At 42.4% G+C, this 16,930-nt stretch overlaps 2 protein-coding genes across 4 annotated transcripts; one reads left to right on the top strand and one right to left on the bottom strand.

The window, feature by feature from the left end:
- The first annotated feature begins 350 nt into the window (after positions 1 to 350).
- LOC114790695 (uncharacterized) lies at positions 351 to 12,481 on the top strand. The gene is made up of 9 exons (XM_028980982.1): positions 351 to 591; positions 3,772 to 3,830; positions 4,336 to 4,356; positions 4,453 to 4,728; positions 5,597 to 5,887; positions 5,968 to 6,249; positions 6,563 to 6,741; positions 6,876 to 6,974; positions 7,052 to 12,481. The coding sequence occupies exons 2-9, from the start codon at positions 3,785 to 3,787 to the stop codon at positions 7,898 to 7,900; spliced, it is 2,043 nt and encodes a 680-aa protein (XP_028836815.1). The 5' UTR covers positions 351 to 591; positions 3,772 to 3,784; the 3' UTR covers positions 7,901 to 12,481.
- Positions 10,847 to 15,426, bottom strand: LOC114790696 (zinc-binding protein A33). Of its 3 annotated transcripts, none has more exons than XM_028980984.1 (8): positions 15,362 to 15,426; positions 15,167 to 15,244; positions 14,789 to 14,884; positions 14,424 to 14,657; positions 14,087 to 14,109; positions 13,668 to 13,783; positions 13,375 to 13,580; positions 10,847 to 13,206 (listed from the first exon to the last, which is right to left on the bottom strand). In XM_028980984.1, exons 1-8 carry the CDS (start codon positions 15,368 to 15,370, stop codon positions 13,015 to 13,017), a joined length of 954 nt encoding a protein of 317 aa, XP_028836817.1. In that variant the 5' UTR covers positions 15,371 to 15,426; the 3' UTR covers positions 10,847 to 13,014. The 3 variants fall into 3 exon arrangements, with proteins under 3 accessions (XP_028836817.1, XP_028836816.1, XP_028836818.1); XM_028980985.1 differs by having other exon boundaries at positions 13,043 to 13,206; positions 13,320 to 13,580; XM_028980983.1 differs by having other exon boundaries at positions 10,847 to 13,580.
- Between the last annotated feature and the right edge of the window lie 1,504 nt (positions 15,427 to 16,930).

Raw genomic sequence — 16,930 nt, 5'->3', positions numbered from 1 at the left:
GGCTGCTCACTAAGGGTGATTGTTAAATGACACCAGGTAGCTCAGGGGTAATATCACCGGTCTCCAGTCTCGCGGTCCGTGGGCACGAGGTTCGAATCCCGGACGTGGTCTGGCATTTTTATTGAAGCAGTGGTGGCCTAGCGGTTAAGGAAGCGGCCCCGTAATCAGAAGGGTGATTGGTTAAACGCAGAGGACACATTTCGTTGTGTGCACCGTGTGCTGTGCTGCTGTGCGTCATAATTACAATGGTAATGACACTTCACTAATTGATTTAGGTCAGATATATTGGTTTGATGTGCAGAAGCCATCATTTTGGCATTAGTTTAGTCCGTGTCTGGTCCTGATCGTGGTTAATCGCGTCACGGAAGGGCGGGGAGGGGGGATCCGGCGCTCCCCGACCAGACCCGAGCGTCTCCGAGAAGCGGACGGACCCCGATCCTCCTCCAGATGTCCAGCCTCGGCCGTCAAGCGCTGTAGTTCTGGAGGGGGGCGAGGCTGCGAGGTGACGTGAACGGTCCCCTGCGCCATTCCGACACGCCGAGACGAGACGAGCCGACCGACCGACGCGGAGAAAAGGGGCTTTAAATCAAGGTGAGCGCGGCGGCGGGGCGCGACGGGTTAAATTCTGCAGGGTTTCGGGTTTGTCTGGTAATTTTCCGGTCCGGGGTGAGAATGGAAATGGATCGGTTGAAGGGTGCAGTTGGATGGTCGGTGTGAAAATGTCGCATGATCGGCTTTTCTTTCTTTCTTTTTGATTATTAACAGGATATATTGTCGTATATTCGCCGGCGGCGTGGCGAGCGATGAATTATGCATGAGGCGCAGAATTTGCGCACTCAGCGCATGAACCCCTTCGTTTCAACGACACCTCAGTTACAATCTACACGTTTTTTTTGTCCTATTTATTCGTTAAAACGTGATTTTATTTTACGACAAGGAGCTTTTGGATGAATGAATCCAAAATGAAGATGATCGATACCGTAGCGCGGATATGTGGAATCCAATCACCCTGCCCTATAATAAACCCAGTAACGACTGAGGAATTTGTGGGGGTGTCAAATGCGCCATGGGGCGACGAACCGCGCTCAGTAGAAGAATTAATAGGTTCGGGGGCTGAAATGGATTCTGGACGCCACACCGGCTTCATATTCGTATGCCAGTGAATACAAATTTTTTTTTTTATTAATACTGATATTTTTTCTATCCAGATGAAATATTGCGATGCCTTGTGATGCATCTCATCATCAGCAATGTTAATTTATGATGGTTGAGATTAATCATCCAATCCCAGTGGCCCCAATTAAAGGCGAGCTGATCTTTCTCAGACCGGTGGGCCAGTTGCGGTGCGGTGTGGTTCTGAATGAATGTCCAGCATTATTTTATAGGCCACAGTAATTGTGTTAGCCTGCACATCCTTTCTGTGTCGGTAAGCATTTTACACACCTTACACAAAGTTATTGGGTTTCACGGCCATGGCTTTACTCCCACTGACGGAGCCGCAGTACTCTCACCCTCTCATCATTTGTCCCTCAGGTGGTCTGCTTCAGGGCATTTAATAACACAGTTTGAAATCATTAATAGGATGTAAGTGTAGAGTAGGATACGTTTCAGCTAATCTGATTTCTTATGAAACTATATTTTTCATGAAAAACAGACGTTATAATGTGACGGTGTGTCTGAAGCACATTCACCGAGCATCACTTAGAAAGTCATTTCTGCCTCTTTCCTTCCTCTGAGATGCGGGCCACACAGTGAAAGCCACTTAAAAATCCAGCCAGATGGGCCTGCATGGAGAAGAGTTGAGAGTGAAAATAATGATCACAGTTTCCTGGAATGCCCGCTAACCTCAGATCTATGCAGAAGACATTTACACTTGCGTTATGTCATTTATCCGACATCCAATGCATCTTGCAACCAGTAGATACAGGGTCAGTCGCCCTGGAGACACTCGGGGTTAAGTGTCTTGCTCAGGGACACAATGGTAATAAGTGGGGTTTGAACCTGCGACTTTGTGGTTCAAGTTCAGCTGTTTTATTGTCATATGTACAGATCAGAGTCTTTACTTGAATGCTTCTTCACCACCAAGATCTGTAACAACTTTAACAGTCCAACATCACAAAAAATGCATGCTATATTCTATACAATACAAATACACAGCAACAGGTGTAATAATCTGGTATTTGATAGTTCTTCAGGATACAGTTTCTAGTACATCTTTTACCAAAATGATGCAGATATGTTCTAGAATGTTCAATTGAACAGCATGGTTCAGCATATTCTGGGTGTGTTGATTCCACACAGTCAAGAAGCCATGTGAGCGACACAATTAATGCAATCAAATATAATGGAAAGCTGTGGACGGGTTGAGGAGGAAGGTACTACAGACACACAAAGAGAAGGTGGATGGAGAATCTGACCCAGGGAAGGGGAATGGGCGAGGCAGAGCAGATGGCATATTTGACCATGGAAGCCCTTCATTAGCAGCCCAGAAAAAGCAAAGGGGCGTTTCTTTGTGCCAACACATGTGGGTCCAGTGATTCCATCGGAAGCTGGCATCCCTGTGTGTTTGTACAAGCATTAATTCATATTTAAAAATCCCATGTGGGCCAGTGTTACATTTTTAATATACTTCATTTTAAATGGAGGGTTTATCAGACCAAGTCATTGGAAAATGTGAATAGCAGCTCAGACATTTGAGGAAGAACATATCTGGGCATCGTATTAATAATAATAAAAAAAGAATAGCACTGAGAATGAATCTAAAACAAAAAAGAACGTTTGGTCACTGATTTCCCTGGAATACTGATATTTTCATCAACCTGGTTTTCATTATGCTGCTTCTTTGCAGTAATGAGCAAACTTCTGTGATAGACCTCCAAATTCAGTGGCAGACCATTTTATTCTTTCGTACACACACACAGAGTCATGCATAATGAGGGATGAGACATGACAAGAAACTCTAGTTAACAGTCAGGCAGCGTGTGTGAAACAGCGAAAGGGTGCTGAATCCCAGCTAATTGTGTCCTTTTGACATGACAAAATGAGAACAGCATTCTGCCGGCAGTGCCGCCGTGTGAAATGTCACAAAGAGATCCCTTTATCTCTGGACTAGACTGCCGGCAAAGCCGGAACCCAGATCGATGCCCTAGAGGGGCTCTCCAATGTCACAGGGTGAGGAGGACTCCATTTTGTCTGAGTGTTCCCTTGTCTGGGACATATGAAACATACAGCTAAGGCATTCACACTCCTTTGTAACCAATTTTTATTTTTATTTTGGACTATTGTGCTTTTGAGCTCTCCTTAGCCATCTTTTGCTGTTTTAAAGGTCGCCTAATATGAAATTTTCATTTTGTGAGATCATTTGACGTTAATAAGAGTTGCCCATGCCTGTCCATGGTCCTGCAGTGAGAGTTGGGTTTCTTTCTATGCCTTTGTTCTGGGTGATTTCCACTTGTCCCTCGTGCACCTGAGACGTCCTCTGCACTGGGTGCTTTTATTAGGCCTACACATGACCCATATTCCGGCAAGCCAGAGAGAGAGTTTGTGTTTTGCCTCCTGTAGTCAACTCTCCCACGGTGCCAGACAGCATCAGTCTAGCGGGATTCTCGTCTTCTCCTCACATGTCCCTTCAAACAGAAATGGGGGACTCTGAAAGGATGGCGGGGGGCCGTTTAAAATTGAGGCCCGATTCTCTTCCTGCAACTTCCTCTTCACCTGCACCCACTCGTGCAGAGAGGAGATGTAAAATGGATTCTGCTTTCTTGATTTCAGGAACCCAGTAGAGATGGCGATGACAACAGCACTTATGCTTAGCATGCTGGTCTATTCTGGTAAGTGGCAATTATGGAACGACACTTGTTTTATCTGCCTTTATCCAGAGGAAGAGTGAATAGTAGAGTAACCCTTCTGAGGGAAATATTAAGCAAGCTGCTTACCCTCTTTACCCTTTAGTTCCATTCAATATATGTTACTGTCTACTGAACATTTTTTCTCTGTATATTTCAAATGTTTTTAAATTATTAAAGGCAATGGAACAGATTTTACCGTGGCAGTGATTCTTTTGGTCATCTGGGGAATGAAACAACCCCTAGGAGGCAAGAAGGACTCAGGGAAGGTCTTGAACAGCCTGTTGGGTGTGACAGTCTGCCAAATGAAGCATACTGGTTCAATATGTCAGGTTTTTCAATAATTAATGAATCTATTTTAACAAACGCACAACAGGTCCCTTCTCACAGCAAACCAAGTGGTCTGTCTTAATGTCCTTAAATGTGATGTGCTAAACGAAAGGAGAGTCCATTCATGTTTAAAATGTGTTCTGTCCACTCTTTTTTACAGTTTCTTCTGCAGTTTTAAGAGGTACATTTTCTAATGTTTTTCATTGAACCTTTAGGATAACAGGAGCAGTTGTCATGCTGTTCACTAATGCACTATTTCACTCTTCCTCTCTTGCAGTGAATGCAGAGAACACCACCTTGTTTTTGGGGGAGGATTTCCACATCCCCCTTCCATCTTTCGCCGTTGAGGTGGTCTTCCACCCCAAAACAGGCCCTGCACGGCGCGAGGTGGTTCTGATGAAGGAAAGGTCAGTGCTGAGCCCACGGGCCAAACTCAACCAGCCCATCAGCCACCTGATCCTGGAGAATGTTGAGAAGAGCGATGAGGGAAACTACACGATCCAGTCTATTGAGGATCCTGAGGATACCAGGCATATTGTGCTGATTGTGCGAGGTACACATTGCCTATGGTTGCCCTAAAACCAGTAAACCCCTAAACCCTTAACATTCGCCTATAGTGATGGGTTGGTGGGTCACGGTGTGAAGTTGTTTCTGTGATTGGTTACTAGTGAGGTGAATCCTGTGTCCATTGTCCATTACTCTTGCAATTAATGAATATATAACTTTTTTCTCTGATTGTCTTATTAAGATCTACAGATGACTAAACATTGTAATGAATATGAGGTGCTGAAATATATATATTTAGGACCAGGGGGGCTGAATTTATGTATCCTCTCCATGTTGTTCTTTTTGGAGTCACATTCATTCGTAATCAGTTTATCGCAAGAAGGCAGGCATATTGACACAGTGTGTGCGAGCTCTTACACCAACGCGCACAGACAACACAGCCTGCGGCAAAACATATGCATGGCTCTGCGTGCAAATCTGCTAGCACAGGTGCACGAGCAGGGAAGCGTCCCCTCTGTAATGACACCCCTAATTAATTACAGCTCTGGCCCAGGGCTGCTTGGTGTGCATTTTGGGGGGGTTTCCTTTTTGATTTCCAGTCCCTCTCAATTCTCACCCAGAACCCCTGTGCCAGTCGCTACATTTTCTCCCATCTGATTATAACACCGGTGGAGAATTTTCACCTACGAGCACTTCTGCGTTGTGCAACGTGTCTGTTCTGCTGTTTTGCATAATATCATCCACATTTACTGTAGTTCATTCATATTGTGAATGAAACTGCAAATGATTCAGACTTGTGTCTAGGGAGTCAAATGTTACCAGGGTTATTGACGTCTTGGGACCAATGGGTGAGCTAGCTGCACTCTGCTTTCATTTCCCCACACCTGAACAATAAATCTTTCTCTCCTTCTTAGACTGTTCCAGTGAGGACCTAGTAAAGTTCGGTGAAGACTTTAGTATTGGTCTTGCTGGCGTCGCCCCTCCAATTTCCATTGAATACCAACCAGGCGATGCTGCGGCTAACCAGACCTCCAGAACACGGCAGCGTTTGTTTGACAAAGACTCCTACAAGGATGGCTATGAGAACCGCCTCAACGTCTCTGAAACCAAAGTCACTTTACGCGGTGTCACTTGGGCTGATGAGGGATCTTACACCATCAATCTTAATAGTAATGAGAAAAAGAAGGTGTGCCTTAATGTCATAGGTGAGAAAGAGGTAGGATAATGATTGCACTTGTGAAAATATTTATGCCGTTGGACTGATGTGTCACATTACATTTTTCAGAGCATCAGGATGTTGTCCGGCTGCCACGTGGAGCCACTCTGAAGGTTAACCTGTTCCTGGACAAATCACAGGTCCGTCTCGTTTACATCCGTGACTCTGATTCAAGTCCTCAAACCCTCCTGGAAAATGGGGAGCTAAAAGTGCCATCGGACTTGGAGGACAGGGCCTCTCTAGATGTATCTGTGTTCATTTTGGAGGGAATCAAAGACAGTGATGCTGGAGAGTTCAGAGTGACCGATCTTCATCACTTTCCTGTTGCCAAAGTCTACTTGGAACTGGAAGGTAAGAAATAGGAAACAAGGGAGTAATATCACATGGGTAGCGGTGTGGCCTCGTACCTCCAAGGTCATCGGTTTGAATCCTGGTCCCAGTTTTGCATGTATGTTTACATCCTATCCTCGCTCTGGCTAGGCTTTCCTCTGTTTTTTCCCACTCCATAAGGAAAGGTGCCCTGTGCCCGGTGCCCTTGATATAATGATATGTCATTGCAGACTCCCATGTACTCTGTCATTAGGCACTTGTTCAGTTTGATGATGGGCCCACTTACAGCTCTATCTCTCCATTTCTCGCTTTTCTTTCCGCTCCCTCCTTCTAGCTTTTACACTGCCTCCACTCTATGTAGCCATCATAGCCCTGGTTTCTTTGCTGGTGTTGCTGTTGCTGATCTGCCTGCTGTCTTGCTTGGTGAAGATCCGCAAACGTGCCGAAAAAGCCAGAGCCATTGAGAAGATTGCTCAGAGTGCTGGGAGTGAGGAGGGTGATGCCTTCAGACAGGTGAACATCTAATCACATTGCATTCGTCATTACATTTAACAGTACATTTTTGCAAACGCAAATTTCTGACTGCAGTCTTAATCAGTGAGGAAAATCATAGTATCAGTAAATCATAGATATATTCTTGATATCAGGTGGTTAAAGATGCCTGCCGCCAAGTTGAAGACACCAACATTCAGTCTGTAAAAGAAGACATCACAGAGAAGTCCCAGAGCACAGAAGTTAGCATCAAGGTAAAAGTCTAACATTACCTTATCTTAACCCCACAATAATGTCTAAACTACTCTGATGTTTGCTGCTGGCCCATCAGGGTTTGGAAGTCTCCTCAAAGGAGGTCACTGCATGTGACAAGAACATGGAAACCAGTGACTCAGGAGTGGGGTTCAACACAACTGCCTTGCCACTGGACAGTGACACAGATGCCGTGGCTGTACCAATCCCTGATTCCGCTGCCCCTGAGTCTAAACCAGCTCTGGTGCCAACCCCTGACCCTAAACCAGCACCTAAAAGCCCAGAGCCTGAGCCAAAGCCAGACTCTGGCCTTAAACCCTCTGCCACATCACCACCTGTATCCAAAGTTACCGTGACTGCACCATCAGAGGCTAAACCAGCTGTTTCTCCGACCCCTATATCCCCAGCTGCTGAGCTGGCACCAGCATCAACTCCTGCCACTAAGCCTGCTCTAACACCAGAGCCTAGACCACCATCAGTCCCCTCACCTGATCCTAAGCAAGCTGTGTCTCCATCCCCAGACCTCAAGCCTGTCCTCGCTTCAACACCTGAAGCAAAACCAGCTGCTAGCCCCGAGCCGAAAGTCACAGTTTCACCTGTTCCTGAATCTAAACCAGCTGTTACTCCAACCATGGAGCCCAAGGCAGTCTCACCATCTCCCCTTGATGCTAAACAAAGCATGTCAAGCCCTCAGCCTGCTAAAACACCTGAACCAAAACCAACTACTAACGGTGCCCCTGAGCCCGAGCCTGGCAGCGGTCCCTCAGCTCCAGGACCGGATCAGATTGGTGGCGAGCCTCCCAAAACTGCCTTGCCAAAGAGCCCTGATACCGGGAAAAATGTGGCGAAAGCGCCTCCTGCTGATGGAGCTCCAGGTGTTGAGGCCAAAGTGGACAATGATGCAGCAGGCGTGGAGAAGACCGACTGAGGAGATGAAGGCCTTATTTCACTCCCACTGAGTTACACACCACCTACAGTAAAAACCCATTAAGACTGTCCATTCATGACAACCCTAACACTACTCATGGGGAAAGGCCTTTTAAATACATCATAACTACATGTATTACTTTACTAGTGTAGCTTCTAATAGCACTTTTAACTCACTAAAAACAAAATAACATGCTCCCAATACTAGTATACACAATGACACACAATTACATTAATTACACCTTCAAATTATGCAGGATTTCTTGTAGATCCTCACAGAAAATACTTTATATGATGATATTCTATATGCATGCAAATATCAAAATACCAATTACCAATATTCAATACTGAGAGAGGATTACAAGACGTTGACAGTTTAGCATGACCTGGGTGGGTTTTTACTCACTCTGCTCTGTGAGGTGATGGGGAATTTAAGGATTTGGAAGACTAGAAATCATGAACTGAATGTGATTTTTTTAATATATATATATATATCATGAGGGCCAGGTTTGAAAACCCAGGCTGTATAGAGTGCATTGTATGAAATAACTAACCCTTTTCTCTCTCACTCATCAACTCCACTTGATGGCTTCCACAGGCCACAAAGTAGAAAAGGATCTGTCATGTTTTCTAAAAAAAATTGTTTGTAACTGACCATAAGTGAACTTCAAACGCTGGAATAGTTGTGTCTGTTCCTGTGTGCTGCATCCGCATGTACAAAGTCCCACGTGACTTGGAGGGTTTGGTGACGGACTGGACTGGGCTGCTGCCGGGAACAAATGGGAAAATTCCTTGATGAACTTTGACGCACCTCTGCTCCATCTGAACATTCTCAGAGATGTCGGAAAAGCCTGAAAGCAGAAGCTCCTTGCTGTCCTGAAACATTCCAGGTCTGGCAGTGTCTTTAAATTGGATTCTCTTGGAAACTCTTGCCTGTATGTACACTGCTTAGGAAATAATTTCACCTTCAGACTGTTAACTATGGCCAAGCAGTCTCCTTTGAGACATTTTGTGGAGACTGGATATGCAGAGAGGGGTTCAATTCTCATAGCGAAATTCACTACAAATGTGTGTTACTTATGACAAGAGCCCAATTTGGCACCTCTTTGCAAGCTGTGGCAGTAATTAACAGGCCTGACTCACTAATTTACCGGGTCTGTAGCATTATGCAAATTCATGAGGGCTGGGGCAGGGCAAGATCATGGATGTTATGTCTGCAAGATGTCTGCATGAATCTAGAGATTCTAAAATAGAATATCATCTTGTTAAAATCCTAATTTCAATGCACTTATGCAAGTTAAATTGCAATCCAGTAAGCTGATGACAACATAAATCAGCTTCTTGTTAGTAATGCCCTTTTGGAACATCCTCTCACTGATGTCAGGGTTTTATATATGAATAGAAGTAATTATATTTTATCTTTGTCATTAACAGGTCAATGTGAGTTCCAAAAACCTTTCTTTTAACTCTCTTCAACATTTCTGCTAAACTGACTTCAGTTCTTGACTTCAACTGACATTTTTGCAGCATCATTGTCAGACTGTCAGACTAAATTGAGCCCCTATGAAACCACCAGAGTATCAGTTCCTCATATGACCAGGTAAAATGGTGTGAGATTTCCTGGGAAGACTGCATGATTGTGCATGCTGTGAACTCTTTCAATGAAAAGTGCAGTGCTACTTCTGAAATCAAAGTTGGCGTAAATGATTAAAGTGTTTACCTTATTTGTTTTAGCTTAAAGGCACAATAACTGCTATAGAAGGACAAAAATACATTCATTTGTGTAGCTCTTTATAGAGATTAGCCTTGCAAAGATAGTGAGTGTTGAGGATGTTTACATGTAGATTTTCTACTACAAGTGTAAAGCCTCTACCTCACATTTCTATTAATGGCAGATGCAGAAATTAGAGTGATTCAGAAAGAAAAAAACTACATTTTTAGATGAAAGTTAAAAGGAAAAGCACAATTTAAAAAATGTCATCAATAGGCATAATATAAACTGGCCAGTTTCTGTGATGACCATAGAGAAATTGTAAAATTCAACTGCCTTCTTTATATCTTTTTCACCTTCTACTAATTTTCCTATAAATATTCATGATCTGCATAAAATGAAATCTTAAGCCATACAGAATTCTGTGATACTGATACTAATATAATGTAGGTAATTGATCAGAGAGAAATTCACTCTAAATATAGTGCCTGCTGTAACCTTCAATATCAGTAGGTACCAATATAAATATGTGGAAATATTCAGTGCACCCCCTTAGTAATGTGTTATATGCAAGACCTTTCAATTAATTTAATTTATCAAGAGCACAGTTAGTTGTGTGGCTGAAGGAGAGATGGAAAGGGTTAAATTACTTCCTTATTTCTTTCCAAGCAATACGGTGATTATACGGTTGGACACACACTCACAACATATGCAGTTAGACAAGTACAGTTGTTTTCCTCTCTATTGTACATATGCATGTGAATAGCCAATGTGATTCCATCACTTCAGATTGGTTGGGTTTAATGTGTAAAAAATAGTTGTAGTGTTGTACAGTTGAAGATGAATTCCATATTGATGCACCCAGTGTCATTTGTTTAAAAACCTTAACAGGCTGAAATTTGAAATAATGCACACACATTAATCCCATTAACAGCTAACATTTAATCACCATCACCAAACAAAAGTTGGAGGATATGTAGGCTATTTTACAGTATAATCACATAATTCATGTAGTAAATGTCACTACACTTGCTTGTTAAAAGTTGTGCAGAATCATATTCATATTTCAGTAGCTACAAACACAATGAATAATTCACTGAAAACAGTTTTGCATCTAGCATGAAGACCTTAACCCTTTGAATTCTAAATTTCATTTTACCTGTTTACTTCATATTAAAATTTATTTTTTAATAACAAATTCTAATCCACAAGGTCTTTTAAATGTGACCTGTGGGTGTTGTTTTTTAGTTTAGTTTTCCAACATGAAATATTATTGTCAGAGAATAAGCCTGATTGGAACTATAGCTTTTGAAGAGAAGGCAATTACCATTGGCATAGTCATGTAATGTTCCCAGGATGCTCTGGTGAATTACCTTAATAAATACTACAAGCATGTGATAATAACAGTAATCTGTAATGTCCGGTTTTAGTCTGGTTTTATGTATAGTGAAATTAACCTAGAAGATTTAAGTGTTCAAAGGGTTAAGGGAAACGGTAGTGTTGTTGTGCATCCTTTTGTAAACCCCTGATTGGTGTGATGTGTGCAGTCTGAGCAGAGCTCATTGTGGCTTATGTCTATGTTTGTGGGCATCAGCATTGTGTATCTTTTGATTGACCGTAAGCTTTCACAGTATGCTTGTGTGTGCCTGTGCTGAATAATGTGTGTGTATGTGTCAGTGTGTGTTTACATTGGAAATCTGCTGTGGAACTGGTTACATGTTCTTATTAATCTCAGTTTAATTCACAACCATGGTCTCCATGTGTCCCTTGGGGATTTTCAAACCCTTTCTTGGATATCACCAGTGGGTTTTGACTCTTGCCATAGTCATACTGAGGACTGAGAATGTATGTATTGTAATAGATGAATTATAAGAGTTAAATTGAATATGGACTACATAATTTTTAATTTATGGTTTATCACGACTTTTTAAAGCAGTTGCTGCCATTCATAAATTCCACCAAGGTGCTGCAATGGATTTCAATATATTCTGAGGTGCCTATAAGAAGCATAAGCAAAAACTATAAAACAATGAAGTGATACAAAGATTTGAATAGTGAAGGACACGGATTAATTTAAGGCTTCCTCAGCACCATTTAACCTCTAGTGCTGAGGTTACAGATTGCGACTAAGTGAGTACCCCTCCCTCACCACTTACCTTCCCATTCTGCTGTGAAATAGAACCTGCAGCAGCCATTAGCTGCCAGTTGCAGGTCCTGGTCAGTATTGGATTAAACACAATCGACTTTCTTGAGTCCGTGTTTGGTTCGTCCGTTTGGGGGAATTAATAGCTACATCTCAATTCAGATGCAACGTCCTAACGCTGCACTGGAAGACCAGATGTGTCATAGCACTGCTACTAGTACACTGGATTTCTGACCACAATTTGCTAATAGGCCTCCCCAACTGCACTTTTAAGCAGGCCAATTTTTACTCTTACCACCGATGGCACTTATTTTTTATTTTTTTTTCCTTATTGGCAATTATAACCATACTGCAGGTAAATGGTGAAAAATCAATGCGAAGAAATTTGTATCCCCTGTGCAATGAAAGGCACAGGAAAGTCAAATTAAAAATGTTTAATTTAAGCCTTCTGTGACCTTTGACACTAGCTGGTTTGATGGTAGACTTGCTTTGATGTAATACCACACACCTGTTTATGGATGTCTTTGGTGTTTGCACTGCTTCATATAAATCACATCCTGTGGTCTCTGACCTGCAGCACTCTCCTGTTCCTGTCTCAACATAAATGTGGTTTTATAGTTCGGTAAACTATGTCTTTTTGCACAGTGCAACACAGATGTTTTATAACAAAAATTGATTTTATTTATTTGCTGTCTTGAGAATAATAATAAAAAAAAATGCTAAAAAGACTTCTGTTCTCACAGATCTTTCTGCCCTTTGCCATGCTCATTTACATTGCCACCTTCGTGACTTCAATGGCACCGATGTCTTTCCGTCCATGGCGGTGTTTTTCTTGTTCAAGCCCACCCCCTCCCCGTTTGACATGCTCTTCATTCTCATCTCTGCCAGTGTCACAGCTGTGACGACGTGACAGTGGTATTTATAGTCAGGTAAATTTGTGGCTGATGCCACCTCCTCATTCCCTCTTTGTCCTGTTGGGTTATTCAGTCCAGTTTGCCTTGGGTACCTTGGTACCTTCACATATACTTATAATCTAGTCAAATTTTCTCCCTCTTTAGTCATTTATTAAAATAGACAAATGTCATCTGATAATAAATCAATTCAATAGAAATAATATATTCATAGCAGAGTACTAATCGTATGTAACAGTAAGGAATAAAAACATTCACATTTATGGTGTTAATGACAACAATGATTTTCTTTTTATATTTGTAACTAATACACAGTAAGGAAACAAAAACTGACTTACGCAATCTCAAAATTAAAGAGAGGGCCAGAAGATGGAGAGAGGGCCCGTGTTTTTCCCCTCATCCGTGTCACATGGGTTATAAAAGGGAAAGAGTGGCACCAGCACAGTTCCCATGGAAAATGAGAACAGAGGCCTCATGGTGACAGCGTCATAGAAGGACACTTCCTCCCTGTCACAGTCCAGGAAAATACCAATACGGGTGGGCTGAGTAGAGAAGCGGACAAGTGTGGGTTTAGGGTGCGTGCAAGCCAATATAGTCCCATTTTTGAGCATCAGTGTCCAGAGGCCATTACTGGTGGTACTGGTGGTCATCTCACCCCGGGGAATGTCCTCGCATACCACACCTAGCCTCCAGGCTGTCTTCTTGCTCACCTCCACCTCCCAGTAGTGACGGCCTGTGATGAAACCTTCTCGGCCAATCACACAGTAATAGTAGTTGAAGCGCTGGTGGTTGTTCCTCTCTCCCTCACCGTCAACAGGTATCTCCTTTTCCTCCTCAAAATGCACAGATGTGCAGTCAGGTGACAGTGACAGAAGAGGATGAGCTGTTTCAGGGTCCAAGGTCAACATGGAAATATCTATTGATGTAAATTATGACAAGAGATGAGTCACAAAAAGAACACTATTACTAAATCATTTGAGGAAAATATCATTGAAATGAATACTTGGGTAAAGTGAAGATTTCATGTGTTTCCAGATCCTGTATTGAATTGGTCCAACAAAATGCCCAGAGAGAATTTCACTGTCGACAGCTGCAGGAGGAATAAAGGTGACCTCACACCTGTAAGCAATGGATGGATGGTAAAGGAATACGCGAAGAAGAAATGATGATGAAGAGGGAAATAAATGAAAGTAAAGTCATTGTCATCGTGAAACACACAGTGACACGGTGAAATGTGTCCTCTGCATTTAACCATCACCCTTGGTGAGCAGTGGGCAGCCATGACAGGTGCCCGGGGAGCAGAGTGTGGGGACGGTGCTTTGCTCAGTGGCACCTTGGAAACCTTGTGATTACGGGTCAATTTCCTTCCCCGCTAGGACACTACTGCCCCATAAGAGCCTTGAAATTACATGAAATACTTGCCTTTTTAAAAGATCTTTGATTTCCTACAATAAAGAAACAAAATAATATAAACATATCATAGAGTGACATGACATATCAAATATATAAAATATAACTATGCATAGTAGAATTTACAAGTTCTACATGTCATTTCTTTGCATTTTAAAAATATTACGTGCTTCAAAGGTCTCTATAATATTTCTGTGCGCTGATAAACACAGTCATGACCACCCTGCTATTAGGTAACACACACGTGTTGATGTGATGAAAAATAGCATCTAGCATGTTCTGGGACAGTTGTCCAATCCCTTTTGGCTACTCCACATGCTGCCAACATCCTCCCCCATCCCTCACTCACATTCAGTAGTTTGGGGCTCTCGTCCTCCCTCAGCTTGCTGTTCAGAGTCTCAATGGCCCTCTCCAGACTTCGGCCTTGCTCAGCAATCTTCTTCTCTCTTTCTTTCAGTGCCTTCACCCTTCTCTGCTTCTCATTCCTCAGTCGTTCCAGGTCCCTCTCCTCCTCTTCCTCAAGGAAGCGGTGGAGATTTTGGAACTCTGCTTGGATCTCCCTCTCCATTTCATCAAACTGGTTCTGATATAAATATATACCAATATGTGTGTGTGAAAATATATATATATATATATTGCCCAGCATAATTTAGCAATAGATAAAATGTTAACGTGTTGTTAATATTGCAAGTGATTTCACTGGAAAGCCAGTACCTCGACATCGATGGCCTGTGAGTAGGTTTCTCTCCCTTCTTCATAACACTCATCTATCTCATGTTTTATCTTCTTGATAGCCTGGATGAGCTTATCCTGAATCACACATTGAGAACATTTTACTTTTACATTTACAGCATTTATCAGACACCCTTATCCAGAGTGACTAACGATCAGTAGTTACAGGGACAGTCCCCCCCCTGGAGACACTCAGGGTTAAGTGTCTTGCTCAGGGACACAATGGCAGTAAAGTAAAGTGTTACCCACTAGGCTACTACCACCACTGGCACCGAACATCAGGTGCATGGTCTGCTTTAGGCGTACATTTCAACCTACATGACTAATGTGAATACATGTTTAATCATACGCACTGCTCACCTTGTGATCGTTGAGAAGAGGCTTTTTGCAGTTGTTGTTCGAATCTTTGATGTGATTCTTCAACTTACCAAAGTTTGCCTGAGGAGACAACAAATAAAAAGCAAGACTGAAAGATGAAAACAGATTTTTTAAAATATAAGGAAAATAAAAAGAAACACGAGAAGCGAAAGCCATGATTTGTTAATAGACATTTACCCTCATCATTATTAGTATTCACAGCTCAGCTCTGCTGGACCTTCGCTCTGAGGAATGGAAGAGTGGGAGGGCAAGTATTAAAGTTACAGCTGTCACAATGGGCGGCACCTGCGATTTATGGGCAATAGAGGAGGGCTTTCTATTTCTGTCTGTGGGGACAGGATTGTCACCTATCTGTGCTGCTTTCCTCCAACAGAGATATATACAAAAACCAGTTCATGTTTCTGTCTAGAAGCGAGACTGGCCATCTACGTGAAGTAGTCATGGCCACTGAGCACAATTATTGACTTGAATCTCAGGAAGAGATTTATGGTGGGTAATAAACAAAAAGCTCTTTGTCATCCCCTTCTCCTTCCTGCCTTCCCCAGGCTCCCTTTCTCAGGATGAGCAGTGGCATTAATCTCAATGAATTATTCATGACCAGGTCCTAATGGTCCGTCTCTGCTGTGCTGGTGATGGTTTAATCTCAAAGAAGTCTTCAGAAAACAGACCATTCAGAAAACAGATAAAAACCCAACTACAAACATACTGTACATTACATCGTCTGCGAAATTGATTATTACAGGGTATTTTAGAAACAAAATACGTATATGGATAACATTGTCAGTTAGGTCTCGCGTTTCATTACATTCATTTAGTACGTGTCAGTTTCTTCAGAAAGAAAAAGACCTCGACTTGGTTACTGGCTCCGATACACACACACACACGCATACACACACTAGATGCCGCGTCTATGGGAGCGAATGCGTCAAAAGAGCCGCCATCTTGGGAGGGGCGGCGCTAATTTTAAACGAATGAGCGTCTATCAGGGCCAAGGGGAATTACAGAATTAAAGAACCACAAACCGGCGTTGTTTGAAAATATAGCATGATTTTATGTACAAACTGTAATCTGCATATAGGTATTTTTTTCACTCGAAATTAACTTAAACTACACTCGTACTACATGCAGAACAATGCAAATACAAACACCACGAAGATGGCCAGCAATGTTAGCTGAAAGAACCTGGCGAACTTCATGATACCACTCATACATTTCAATTTACACGTTTATCCAAAGCATCAGGCATTTGCATTGATATGTAGAGAACAATAGACAATGAGCTGTGCACAATACATGACAATGTACAATGAAAATACTTTATTTTGTATGTTTAACGTGGAAGATGATTTACCTGCATATTTGGGGAAAATGTAACTATATTCAGGGCAGGTCCATAAAAAGAGGCATTTTGTCAAGAACTTTAGACAACGAACTGCAAAATACGCAGACGTCGGTACAGAAGCAGGTGGGGTATCTATTAACCGCCAACAGCCTTCTTGTATAAAAAAATCTATAGACGGTGAGCTAAGTAACAATATAAAAACAGGTGTCAGTACAGAACATGCGCCTTCCCTGTTAGGTAGGGGTTTCAAGATAGATGCTCCGGTCTGTAACATGATTACCGGTATTTGTCGATAATTTCGTAACATACAAGATGGTAAGATATAATCTTTTTATGCACTGATCTTTCGTCATTACAGCCGTGCGCCGCGGAAAACTCTCGCCTCTTCGCTCGGATGAATGCGC

Source organism: Denticeps clupeoides, chromosome 5 (assembly GCF_900700375.1).
Source record: "Denticeps clupeoides chromosome 5, fDenClu1.1, whole genome shotgun sequence".
Lineage (NCBI taxonomy): Eukaryota > Metazoa > Chordata > Actinopteri > Clupeiformes > Denticipitidae > Denticeps > Denticeps clupeoides.
The sequence above is the reverse complement of the archived record's forward strand: the minus strand, read 5'-3'. Positions and strand labels throughout refer to the sequence as shown.